Raw genomic sequence first — 13,495 nt, 5'->3', positions numbered from 1 at the left:
CCCCCCAAAAAAAAAAAAAAAAATCCAGGAAACTGAAAAACAAGAAGATTCTGCATTGCATTAAAAAAAAAAAAAAACCCACTGTTCTCTCAGTAGGACAGAAAAACCAGATTTCTCCAATGACTACTGTAAACCTAAATAAGGAGCCTGTATTGCTGCCTGAAGTATCTAGCTCTTTTCCCCCAGTTTTACTGAGGTGTAATTGACACACAGCACCATGTAAGTTTAAGGTGTTTAATCAGGAAATGATTACCACAGTAGGTTTAGGGAACATCCATCATCTCTTAATGAGCCAGCATAAAAGAAATAGAAAATTTTTTCCTTTTGATGGAAACTCTTAGGATTTATTCTCTCAAGAACTTTCATCTATTAAGTACAGCAGTGTTAATTATTTGCTACATTTCATCCCTAGCACTTATTTATAACAGGAAGTTTGTTCCTTTTCACCACCTTCCAATCCCCCGATCCCTAAGAATACCTAGGATCTTAAGAACAAATTAACAGAACAGGATGGAACGTGACCTGTAAGTATCAAATATATAATATATTAATACTTATTGCATTAACGAAAGACCCTGAATCAAAGTCCTCGATTTATGCTGAGAAATGGGATTTGGGGACTCTTAACACTAATCCTAAATGTATAATTACCCAGAGAGTAAGCTTAAAAATTGTATGAATTAATAGAGCAATTTAGTGCTACCAAAATGCAAAACCCTAGCTGCAATGCCCCTGATGTCCTGCCACCAACAGGAGACATCCCAACCAACTAACAGAAAGCCAGTTGTTATCACCGTGGGAGACTCCCAAAAGTTCAGATGCTGAACACTGAAGTTACTAGAGCACTCAAGGCTGAAGACGCCACCTCTGACAGAGTTTGAATCTGAAGCAGCCATTACTAAACAATGTCCTAGAACCATCTAGCCTAACCCTGGGGTAGCGTATTACACGTGTCAGCTAAAGATGCAGAGTTCAAAATCAGGAATTTATATCTGCGTATTACCCCCATTCTCCTTCCAAAATCAACTTCTGTTATCAAATCCTCTTAAACTATTGCCCCCAAATGGGAACAACTTCCCATGAGATACAGCAAATGGAGCACACTGTTGATTACAGAGTCTAAGTGGTGGGTATGTGAGTGTTTTTTTTTTTGTATGTGAGTGTTCAACTCATTATTCTTTCAACTTTTCCATGTTTGACATTTTTCATATTAAGAAGTTGGAGGAAAAAGTTCCATCTGGTGATATGTGCTAACTGCCCTGGGAGCAGGATTCCTGGTGAAACACCCCCTTTGTAGGAAGACTACAATTTTAAGTTAGAGCTTCCTGGTGATGCAGAGGTGACAGAGTACAGACATCAGCTGACTAATGCAAAAGACAAGAGTGTAAATGGTAGCTTTAAGGTTTCTCAAAACGGGCTCCTGACACTCCTCCACTGAACCTAACCCCAAACATTTAGCTGGCATTAATTATCATCTGAAATTTTTTTTAAAAAAATGATAATACAATATAATTGTACCAACCAAGATCAAATACTAAAAAAAAAAAAAAGATCAAATACTAAACATAAGTTTGGGATAAAAACACACAAAGCCAATTCACGAAGAGCTGAAACAAACTCCTGGATCATGCCATGGCTGCTTGTTCAACGAAGTGGGCAGGAACCAGCAGTGTACATTCCTATCAAGATGACATCATGGAAGGCATTTATCAAGCTCAACTAAAAAAATTCCTGGACAGCAATGTCTAAATTAGACACTGGGCTGCAGAGACCTCTAGCATCTGGAATAAAATGGGGGGAGGGGTTAAGTCACTCACCTCCAGCCCCAAATCAAGCAGTCAAAAAAAAAAACACAATTAAAAGTTCATAGATATTTGAATATGAGATGCTGTCTCACCCAAGTAAAGCTGAGAGAAAATTGGGGGACAGAGGTCCCCCAAATTAGAGTCACAAAACCTGTGTTCAGAAGGACAGAATCAGGCTTCACAGAAGAATTAACAGAATTAAAAAGTATCAAAACTTATCTCACATTTTATACTCAATACCAACTGGATTGCTGTATAGAAAATAATCCATTAGAAGAATATAGGCTAATCGGTGCTAATTATAATACAGTTAGGACATAGCCTTTAACCATAACTCCCAAGAATATTTTTAAAATAAGGAAGCTTGCAATTTGTGGAACCTCAACGAGTTTGCCTTCCCTGTTTAAACTGCCCCAATTGCCTGAAATTCCACAACATTAAGCAACTTCTTCCCCTCACAAAATTTAGACCTGCACTTTACAGCTTTGACAGTTTTTTTAACAAAATATTCCTGCAAGGAATATATTTTATTCAGACAAAAGCAGAAAGAAAAATATTTTTGGTGGAAAAAGTATTATCTAGATTGCTCACTGAAGCAATATTCGCCCTATGTTCACCCCTAATTTAAAGTAATGACAACACAGCTCAAGGTTTTTTTCATAAAGGTGCATTTCACTTCTAATGTCAACATCAATGTTCAAACACAGTATTAAAAAACTGACAGAGGGGGTTTCCCTGGCAGCTCAGAGGTAAAGAATCCGCCTGCCAGTGCAGAGGACACGGTTCGATCCCTGGTCTAGGGAGATCCCACATGCTGCGCAGTAACTAAGCCACAACTACTGAGCCTGCGTTCTAGAGAAGACACTACTCGAACCCGAGCACCCCAACTGGAGAGTAATTCCCCCAAAACTAGAGAAAAGCCCTCACTGCAACAGAAGACCCAGCACAAACAAAAATAATTCTTTTCAAAAACTGACTGAAAACTCAAGGCCACTGTGTTTTATGCCTAACACTCTTCACAGAGCATAGCAGTACCTCAGGGTAATAAAAACAGCAATGATAATCAAGAAACACTGACATCGGGCACTCACTAAGCACTCGGGAGGGGCCGGGCACCTCCAGCACCTGGTTGAATCCAAACGATTCCCCTCGAGGCACCTCTCTTGGGTGTGATCTGCTCAGGGTTTCCCCCCAAGTGGTGAGGTGGGGATTTGATCCCACAGGAGGCATTCAACAAGTATTAGACCAGATAAACACGCTGATGCAAACAGCAGAGGTCCACAATCTGTACCTATGATTGAGTAAACTGACTATATCCCGTGCTTGTATTTTTAACTCTTTAAAAGAAGATTATATTCTAGGATTAGATAATGGATTATCAGCGATTTGACTTTTTAAAAAACTGGCATGAATTACTGATCCTGCATTTTTTAACTTTTAAAGGAAATCCAGATCATTTACAATGTTCCTGAGGCAATGACATATGTTATACTTCAGGAGCAGAAGGATCAAAACTTCATTTAAATGAATTTAGTGATTTCACCCTTAAACCAATTAACTGAACATCCTCCCCACCCCCACCCCCACAAAATTAAAGCTTTCTTTCAATGGGTTAAAAAAAGAACAAGCACCATACATATTTCTAAGTAGAAACTTACAATTTCTGATTATCTCGACAGAAGCATGAAGTGTTAATAATCTTTCACATTTGTGAGCCTGACAAACCATACAGAGGGCATCTTTTAAAAAAAAAAAAAAAATCAGTTGTCCGATTGTGTCCAAGGATCTGAATTAGATACAGAAACAAATTCAAATGTCTAATTTACAACGATCTTAAGAAACCGAGATCTCCTAAATTCCTCCAGAGGCATAAAAGCACCATCGACCCTAATGACAAGTTTGAGCAACATTGTCCACAACTCTCCCCTCAACTTTACAAGACTCCAAATAGGTGCCAGTTGTATTCTGACTTTGTTGCAACTGGTATTAACTCTAGGAGCCTCCCTGTTAACGCTCTACTCTAGCAATGAGGAGACGCACAATTTTGCTCCGATCACACTGAGATTCTTGTTTCAAGGGGAGAAAAAAAAACTGCATAAGACAAGTCTTGTCTTCCTCGAGGGCCTGGATCCACCAAAGACAGTAATGAAAAGAAATGCCTTGAGTCACAGGGCAGCCCGGCTCAGGGAGCCTGTTCTGCGACATCCCATACCTAATGCATGAAGCAGAGACCAATTTTTCTTTTTTTTTTTTAATGATCCCATCACGTTCAGAGAAAGGAACAGTCTTAATCACACCCAGCTCCTCGCAGCTAGAAATCCTAAAAGTTTCTCCACCTTAATAGCCAACAGTCACTTTTTAAAAATTCAGAAAAGTGTCTAAGTACCAGAGCAAGGCACCCCCAGTAAATCAGTTGAGGGTCCCCACACCAGCCCGTGCGTGCAAAGACTCCTCCAATACGACCGACCAGAGACCGCCGGGACCCACGGAAGGTCTCAATGCAGCTCGAGAGGTTAATGGGAAAACCAAGAGAGGATTCTATTTTTTCTTTTTTTTTTTAAAGAAAGGCAACTCCCTGAACCCACCCAATCTTCAGGCAAATGAGGGTGGGTGGCGGCGCCGGGCGAGTTCTGCCGGGCGGTCAGCGGGCCCGGGAGAAAACGGGAGGGTGGAGTTCACTTTCCCTCCCGCCGCCGATCGCCGATTCCCTCCCTCCCCCACCAAAAAAAAAAAAAGAGCCGGAACCAGGCCCGCGCCGCCCGGTCCTGAGGAGGGTGGCGGCTCGCGCCCCCCGCCCCGCGCCCCTGGCCCGGGAGAGGCCCGGCCGGGCCCCAAGCGAGCCCGCGGCGCCCGCCCGCCGCCCGGCCCCAGCACCCGGCACTCGACCCCGGGCCCGGCGCGCGCACTCACCCGTCTCCCACCACCACACACTTGATGGCCTGCATCTGGGCCGCTCGCTGGGCCGCGGCGGCGGCGGCGGCCGGGCGCTAAGGAGAAAGGCGGCGAGCTCGGGGAGAGGCGGGCGGGCGGGCGCGCGGCTGCGGGCGGCAAGGCGCGGGGTGCCGGGGCCGCTGTCCACGCCGCCTCGCCCTCCGCCGACGGAACGCCGGAGCCCAGCAGCAGCCACCACCCAAAGCTGGGGAAAACTGCAGAGAAACAGGAAATGGCCGCTCCACTCACATCCGGCCTCCCCTCCCCCGCGCCGGCGCCGCCGCTCCCAGGCTCCGGGGCGGGGCCGCTCCCGCCCGCGCGGCTCCCGGACTCCTCTGGGCTTCGGGGGACGCTCGGGAGCGTTCGGCAACGCTCGGCAATGCTCGGCTCCGGCCGCCGGCCGCGGGGCTCGGGGGTGGGGTGGGCCTGCCGCCATCTTTGTGCGCTCGGGTTACGGTCCTGACCCCGCCCCGCGCCACCTGCCCAGGTTCTACCAGGAGGACCCTGTCTTCCAGAAGCCGGTTCCTCCAGCCTCCGACCATCTCTTGTGGGAGGCCGTCTGAGGGGCGGTGAAAGTGTTAGTCGCTTAGTAGTGTCTGATTGTTTGCGACTCCATGGATAGTAGCCCGCCAGGCTCCTCTGTCCGTGGAATTCTCCAGGCAAGAATACTGGAGTGGGCAGCCATTCCTTTTTCCAGGGGATCTTCCCGACCCAAGGATTGAACCCAGGGCTCCTGCATTGCAGGCAGATTCTTTATTACCTGAGCCATCAGGGAATCAAATCCGTTTATTATGTGATCCCTGTAACTTAGGTGATGACAAGGTCCTAGAAAATTTGGAATCTAGTAATATAAAGAAGACCATACACCATTCCATTAGTCAAAGATAACTAATATTCATTAAGCCAAAAATATGTTGAACTTTCCTCCCTTGCATGTACATTTTCTAATAATTATTTTTCATGCCTTGAGCGTTTACTATTTACTACTGCTTTGCACCAAGTTCTGGAGATAATGACCTGTTAGCACACTGTTAAAGTGAGAATATTTTGGTATATTTCTTCCTAATTACATCTATATATAGGCAAGGAACATGTTTTAAGCAAAATTGGGAAGTCATAGTGAATCATTGTTAGAACATTTTTCATGGCTGCTTGCTTTTCATTCCTTTATGCATATGTGCCTGTGGCTGTTTGCTTCAGTCCCTAAATCATGCCTGACTTTTTCGACCCCATGGATAGTAGTCCACCAGGCTCCTCTGTCCATGGGATTTCGCAGGCAAGAATACTGGAGTAGGTTGTTGTTTCCTTCTCATAGAATCCTCTGCCTTCCTGTGCCTTAATTTAACCAATTTGTCTGCTATGGGACAGCCCAGTTGTCCTTATTTGATAATGAATGGTGGAATGAACGTGTTTGTACAAGACTTTCTATGGCTTTGTTTCTTTAGACTGCATTCCCCAAAAAATGGAATTACTGGGCTAATAGAGGTGAATTTTTTTTAACATTTTAAATTTATTTATTTATTTATTTGGTTGGGCTGAGTCTAAGTTGCGGCTTGTGGGATCCACTTCCCCTACCAGGGATCAAACCCAGCCCCCTGCATTGGGAGTACAGAGTCTTCCCACTAGGGAAGACCCAGGTGAATGTTTTTTAAAGCTTTGATATATGTTGCTGCCTTGTCCTCTTGCAAGGTGATAACCAGTTCACACTTCTCTTACCCTCTTTGATAATGGATCGTCCAAGGGAGTTATTTCCAAGGATGTGTTCATCTTGTAGGCCTTCTCTTACTATAATTCATTCTGTTGTTCAGTATTAGAACAATTTTTCTGACATCAGACCTTTTCAATATAAGGTTTTTTAAAAGCATTTTTGTTTTGTATTATTTCAAAATAAACATGTTCCCCAAGCAAAGGGCGTCTCTTCTTTGTTCATTAAGCTCCCTCTTGAAGAGGAGTTGAGGTTTCCAGGACAGTTGAGTTGACTGTGGCCCCTTTACTGATAGAAATATCCAGGGAATCTATGACAAACTTCAACAACTAAGTGTAATTACCTTCTTATCTTTAGACTGGGAGCAAGTGAAAGGGTGGAGCCTCAGGTGAATAATTGAACTGAACAAACATTTCAGTGCTGTTGTTGCATAATGGACCGATAAGAAATGAACCAGAGAAACATTTGACAGGATTTCAGGCCCTTTGTGCTCAGGGTTCGGAGTGTGGCCGAAACCTGGCCTCTGTTCACCAGTGCCGCATAGAAACACGGTGACAGTTTTAGGTGAAGTGGGAAAGTGTAACTTTTACTGCTTTGCAAGGCAAAGGGAGCCACCCCGGAGCGGGTAGTGAGGAGTCACAGCGTTCAAAGAGCAGGGTGAGACCAGCTCGTGGACATTCTTCTGATTGGTTGGTGGTGACGTCATGGAGAAGCAGCATCAGCAACCTTCTGGTTCCAACTGGTCTGGGGTCTGCGTGCTTGTGGGCAGCATGTACTTAACTTCTTCCATCTGGTGGGGATTTCAGTATCTGCAAAACAGATCAAAGGACATGGCTCAGAATGTTATCTATAGTCCTTGAGAAAGAGTCCTTGGCTTTGTTTAATAGATGAACTATCATTTTGTCTTACTTGACTGTTTTCTTTCTGCATTTTCTCACTTCTCTGATTAAATTTATCCTTTTTTTAAAAATTATTCTTTAAAGTTTCTGTACAGATAAAACGCAGGTAGAGGGCATGGATGGGGGTCTCTTCTGGGATAGCTTGGTTACAGAAGTAAGGTACAGGTATGGTGCTTATCAGAAGGCAAAAAAAAACATAGTCACGCTGTCATGCTAACAAAAAGACATTCCTCAGAGAGATGAGAGTTAAAAGATGGGTCTGGATAGAATAGGTCTTGATGGGATAAGAAGAGTTTTCTACTGAAAGAATGAAACCCAGGAAGTCAGAGGCTCGGGGCCATCTCCAGTCCTAACACAGGGCATCTATGCTGCTCCAGATTGAGAATCCTGGAAGTAATTGTGGGCTGGATTACAGGCAGAGCATAGACTTTATTCCGATAAGACATGAGTTTTTTTGTTTGTTTTTTTTTTTTAGACATGAGTTTTTAAGCAAACATGTGCCACAACCACGTTGAGATAATTATTTTAGACTGATAAAGTGAAAGTCCATTGTACATGACAGGTTTGACCGTGACTATAAAATACCGATATATATAAAATAATGAAATTAATGTACAAGCCACACATGAAAAATCAGCTTTAAATGAAAACTGAGTTAGTTTAAACCAGTTTAAAACTTCTCCAACTATGGCCTTGAGTATCCATTTGCAGTGTTACACATGGCAACCAATGGTCCCAAAAAGTTGAAGTTAAATAAAAGAAATATGGGCCTGCTGTGGTGGTCCAGTGGTTAAGACTCCGTACTTTCACTGCAGGGGATGCGGGTTGAATCCCTGGTTTGAGAAGTAAGATCCTGCATGCTGTAAGATGTGGCCAAAAGACAAAAAAAGAAAACGGAATCTGAAAAAAAAGACATATATGTAAATATATATTTTTATATATTTATATATCAGAATCACTTTGCCATACACATGAAACTAACACAACATTGTAAATCAACTATACTTTTTAAAAAAATTAAGCATATACTAAAACATGTGTGTTTCTGAATGTGCGACATCGTTATTTCTCAGGTGCCTGTTATGTATGCAGTCATATACCGACTTAGGTCCTTCATTCAAAGTCCGTCATTTATTCTGGCATGGGTCACTGTCCAGATGTTGAAAGTGTGAAATGAGTGGAATGAATCCCTGCCATCAGGGAACCTACCTTCCCTTGGGGAAGATGTTTAATAGGCACATGAAGGTTGAACATGATTAGTTGCAAGTATCTAATGTCCCTTCTACCGAAAATCCCACTAGAATTTTAGAAAAGGGATTTAAAAACAAACATGTAATTCTAGAACAGAAAGTATGGGGAAGACAAGAGATAATGTAATCTGGAAGGAGAGGACAGACTGGTTTTCCACCTAGAGCAGCAGCAGGAAAAGCTAATCTACAGAGCAGAAAACAAAGGCTTGGGAGAACTGGTGGCCCCAGGCACCTCTGGGGCTGGGGATGTGGGAATGAGAGCAGTGAAGCAGGCTGGCCACTCTAAATGGCTTCTGATTGTGCACCAGGCTGGGTGGCTGCCTTCCTCGGCAAAGGACTGGAAGTCCCTCTCTAGAGAGCATAAACCAGGGGGCATTGGGGAGGGGAGTAACTCCAGGCATAATGCCTGGAAAACACAAGCCCTAAAGGATTTAGTAGCCAAGGCTAAATCCTGGCCCTCCTAACCCCTTTCTTTACAGCTCCTGCTGGCAGGTTATTTCAGAGTAGGAGGGTGGAGGAACCCGTCCAGCCTGGGAGGAAAAACCAAATAGGCGTCAACATGGGAGAGGGTCTCCAGGAAGCCCCGCACTCTTGGAGAGCTTCGCACTAAACTCCTAGCTTCGCAACTCTATAAGCAACAGACAACTATGGAACTTCCCGAATGGAAGTGTCAACTACAAAAATTGGCACTTACCAAGAGCATTGCCAATGACTGAACAACAAGGCGTTTGCCATCTGCCTCTACTGAGATTGAACCCCCTGCTGCTATAGCTGGTGACCCTCAACACCCCTGAGGGAGCTCAGAGTGCAGTGAGGCCCTCTGTGCTCCAGGGACTCTGGTGGGACAGGTCTTTAGATAGTTGGATATTTTTAGGAACAGATTTTATGATCTCAATCCTTGCATCTCCTTGTATCTAGAGAAGCACTAAATCCCTTCATGGTGACATCGGATCCTCATGACCAACAAAAAACCTTTTGTAAATTGAGTGCTTCATGGTATTGAACTCCCCCTTCACCAAAACCTTATATATTGACTTTCCACCACTGCCGCTTTGGAGCCGTCTCTCAGAGCTATCTGAGCTGCTGCCTCCTGGGCTGCAGTCCTCATGTTGCCCCAAATAAAACTTAAGTAAATAAATAAAACAACTAAATAAATAAGCAAATAAAACAACTTTCAAGTTGTACATCTTTTTTAGTCAACAGAAGGTAGAAATGAAAATAATAAAAATCAGTAAATACGACATATGTAAAATAGAAAGCCAATGGGAATTTGCTGTATGCCTCAGGAAACTCAAACAGGGGCTCTGCATCAACCTAGAGGAGTGGAATGGGGAGGGAGATGATGGGAGGGAGGTTCGAAAGTGAGGGGATATATGTATACCTGTGGCTGATTCACAGTGAGGTTTGACAGAAAACAACAAAATTCTGTAAAGCAATTATCCTTCAACAAAAAAACTAATTTTTTTTTTTAAAGTAAATTTGGAGAAAGCAAAAACAGACCAGGGAGAAGGAAACTTAAAAAAAAAAAATTATCAACATCTTAAGAGAATACAATTTATCCATGAATAAGAAGGGAATGCTTTAAAGAAAAAAAAAAAAAAAGGAATGTTCAGTGAATTCCCTAATGGTTAGGGAATTTGTGGTTCTGAGCTTTTTCACTTTCAAGGGCACGGGGTTCAATCCCTCCCTGGTAGGAGAACTAACATCCCCACAAGCTTCACGGCATGGCCAAAATAATAATAATAAAATAAAGAAAAAGGAATGTTCAGATGATTAAAACAAAACCTCTCAGAAATTAAAAGCAAACTAGCAGAAAAAAAAAATAAACAGCAAAGGTTAGAACAGCAAGCTGAGGTGAATCTCTCAGAAGGCCCAAAACACATGAGAGAGAAAGCAGGAAATGGTGAGAATATTAGAGAACCAGCCCAGCGGTCCAGTCACGCTAGTAATATCCTAAAATAGAAAAGAAAGAACAGAGAAAAGGCAAAGAAGGAAAACCTCCATGAAAAAAAAAAACCTGAAGGAAATTTCCCAGATCTGAGGGACAGGAATTTTACAGAGGGCAAGCGCCAGCCCAGGGAAATGAACATCACCCCACCCCAGGGCACGCTGTTGAGAAACTTCAGAACAATGGGCACAGATAAGGTCCCAGAAGCTTCCAGAGAGAAAAACGCAAGTCCAGTGGAAACAGGAAATACAACACTTCAGGTTTCCCAACAGTTACACTGTCGGAGCCACGCCTTCAAGATTCTGAAGCAAATGATTTTCCACCAAACAGTCTGCTCATTGCCAAACTATCGATCCGGTGGGCGGGTAAAATAGGAATATGTTCAGATAAGTAAGTTCTCAAAAAAAGTTTTCTCTCCCACTTTTCATAGCCCAGCAAGTTACTGGCACGTGTGTTCTTTCAGTAGAGGAAATACAGCAAAAGGAGCTGAGAAAGGCTGAAATGGGAGGTCTGACCCAGCAGAGGGGAGGCCCGCCCCTCCCCTGCCCCCCCGCCCCTCCCCCGCCCCCCTCCCCTCTCACCTCCCTCCCCTCACCCCTTCCCCAACCTCCCCTAACTCCTGAGTGTAGTGACTTTTGTATGCTTAGCCCACTTTGGGATGGTTCTTTTGTTTGTTTTTTTCATTAATTTTTATCACAGTATAGTTGCTGCACCTTCCCTGGTGCAATGCAGGAGCCCCAGGTTCAAATCCCTGGGTGGGGAAGATCCCCCTGGAGAAGGAAATGTCAACCCCCTCCAGTATTCTTGCCTGGAAAAATCTCACGGACAGAGGAGTCTGGTGGGCTTCAGTCCGAGGGGTTGCAAAGAGTCGGACACGACTCAGCAACTGAACCACCATAGTTGCCTTACCATGCCGTGTAAGCGTCTGCTGTCTGGCAGAGAATCAGCTTTACGGGTACATGTATCTCCTCTTTTTTTGGATTTCCTTCCCGTTCAGGTTACCACAGAACATTGAGGAGAGTCCCTGTGCTGTAGTAGGCTCTCATTAGTTATCCATTTTATAAACTCAAGTGTTGATCTTTGAGTTGTTAAACTCTTTGCAACCCCATGGACTGTAGCCCACCAGGCTCCTCTATCCATGGAATTCTCCAGGCAAGAATACTGGAGCAGGTTGCCATTCCCTTCTTCAGCGGATTTTCCTGACCCAGGGATCGAACCCAGGTATCTTGCACTACAGGCAGATTCTTTACCACTGAGCCACCAGGGAAGCTATTTTATACACAGTATCAATAAAGCATATAGGTCAATCCCAATCTCCCACTTCATCCCACCACTCTCCTTCCCCCCTTCGTATCCATACATTTATTCCTTTGTTCTCTGTGTCTGTGTCTCTGCCTCTGATTTGCAGATAGGGTCCCTCTATACCATTTTTCTAGATTCACATATACACATTAATATACAATGTTTGTTTTTCTCTTTCTGACTTTCTCCACTCTGTATGACAGAGTCTAGGTCCATCCACCTCTCTACGAATGACCCAGTTTTGTTCCTTTTTATGGCTGAGTATGATCAGCCCACTTTGAAGCAAGGAAACTTGGTGGCTGGAAGCCGCACACAGCCCTATTCCTGGCCACTTCCCCGGGGGGTGAACAGCTGGGGACAGGAAAAGACAAACAGTGCTTGTGTTGACCAGCTCAACTCTGCTGACAGGGTGAGGGTGTGATACTGGTAAGTAACAATGAAACAATACAGAAGTACCTCCTTCTTGATCCGGAGAAGGGCACTCCTGCCCATACTTCTGTTTTTCTCTTTTTTCCTCCCATATTTTATTGTAAAAATTTTCACACACAGGGAAAAGTTGAAAGGAATAGACAATGAACACCTATGTATCTGACTAAATTCTACAGATAGCATTTTATTACACTTGTTTTATCACCTATCTGGTCATTTATCTATTCAACAACTCATCTAATGTTAGGCATTTCAAAAGAAGTCACAGAAATTTCACCTTAAGGAATTCAGCATGTGTATCATTAATTACATTTGTTTATAGTTTCTTTGTTTGTTTGTTTTTTTTTGGTTTTGTTTTTTGAGAGGGGCCATGCCCCATGGCATGGAATCTTATTTTCTTGACCGGGGATTAAACACGGGACCCCTGCATTTGAAATCATGGAGTCTTAACCACTGGTCCTTCAGGGAAATCCTCAATAGTTTGCTTTTCTTTAAGCAAAAATTACATACAATTAAATTCACAAATCTTGTTTACTTCCATGTATAAAAGAGTCCCATCACCCCAGGCAATCTCTTTATGCCTCAACCCAGTCCATCAATGCCCCAAATCCCCAAGGCAACCTCTACTAAGATCTTTTTTTTGCAGGGGAAATGAGATCTTTTGGCCTGCTCTAAAAAAACTCATCTAAAAGGAATCGTACTGTATGTACTCTTTTGTATTTGAATTCTTCCCCTCAGCACCAGCTTTTGAAATTCATTCATGCTGCTGTGTACATCAGAAATGTGTTCCTTTATTTATTTTTAATCTCCTTGGCTGCACAAGCCCAGTTCCCTGGTGGCTCAGGTGGTAAAGAATCCGCCTGCAATATAGGAGACCAGGGTTCAATCCCTGGGTTGGGAAGATCTCTGGAGAAGGGCTTGGCCACCCACTCCAGTATTCTTGCCTGAGAAATCCCATGGACAGAGGAGCCCGGTGGGCTGCAGTCCATAGACTCACAAAGAGCTGGACATGACTGAGCAGCTAACATTAACACACACAGCGTGTGGGATCTTAGGTCCCCAACCAGAGATCAAAACCTCACCCCCTGCATTGGCAGCACAGAATCTTAACCAGTAGACTGCCAGGGAAGTCCCAAAGCTGCTAAGAACATCTTGTAAAAGTCTTTTGAGACGTGCATTTTCACATATTATGGGTAAGTACCTGAGAGTGGAGTTGCCGGGCCATG

General features: G+C 43.8%; 1 protein-coding gene across 2 annotated transcripts in view; it reads right to left on the bottom strand.

Moving 5' to 3' along the window:
• Positions 1-4,995, bottom strand: part of RAC1 (Rac family small GTPase 1) — a 19,182-nt gene extending 14,187 nt beyond the window's left edge. The window contains exon 1 of one of the 2 annotated variants that reach the window (XM_043456139.1): positions 4,716-4,995. Coding sequence is in view for 1 of the 2 variants with exons in the window: in XM_043456138.1 (XP_043312073.1) it covers positions 4,716-4,750 (35 nt within the window). In the remaining variant the exon portion in view is untranslated. The remainder of the gene's footprint in view (positions 1-4,715) is intronic. The other variant, XM_043456138.1, reaches the window with a different exon arrangement.
• Positions 4,996-13,495: the final 8,500 nt, after the last annotated feature.

This window comes from Cervus canadensis, chromosome 32, assembly GCF_019320065.1.
Source record: "Cervus canadensis isolate Bull #8, Minnesota chromosome 32, ASM1932006v1, whole genome shotgun sequence".
NCBI lineage: Eukaryota > Metazoa > Chordata > Mammalia > Artiodactyla > Cervidae > Cervus > Cervus canadensis.
This window is presented reverse-complemented; position numbering and strand designations above follow the sequence as displayed.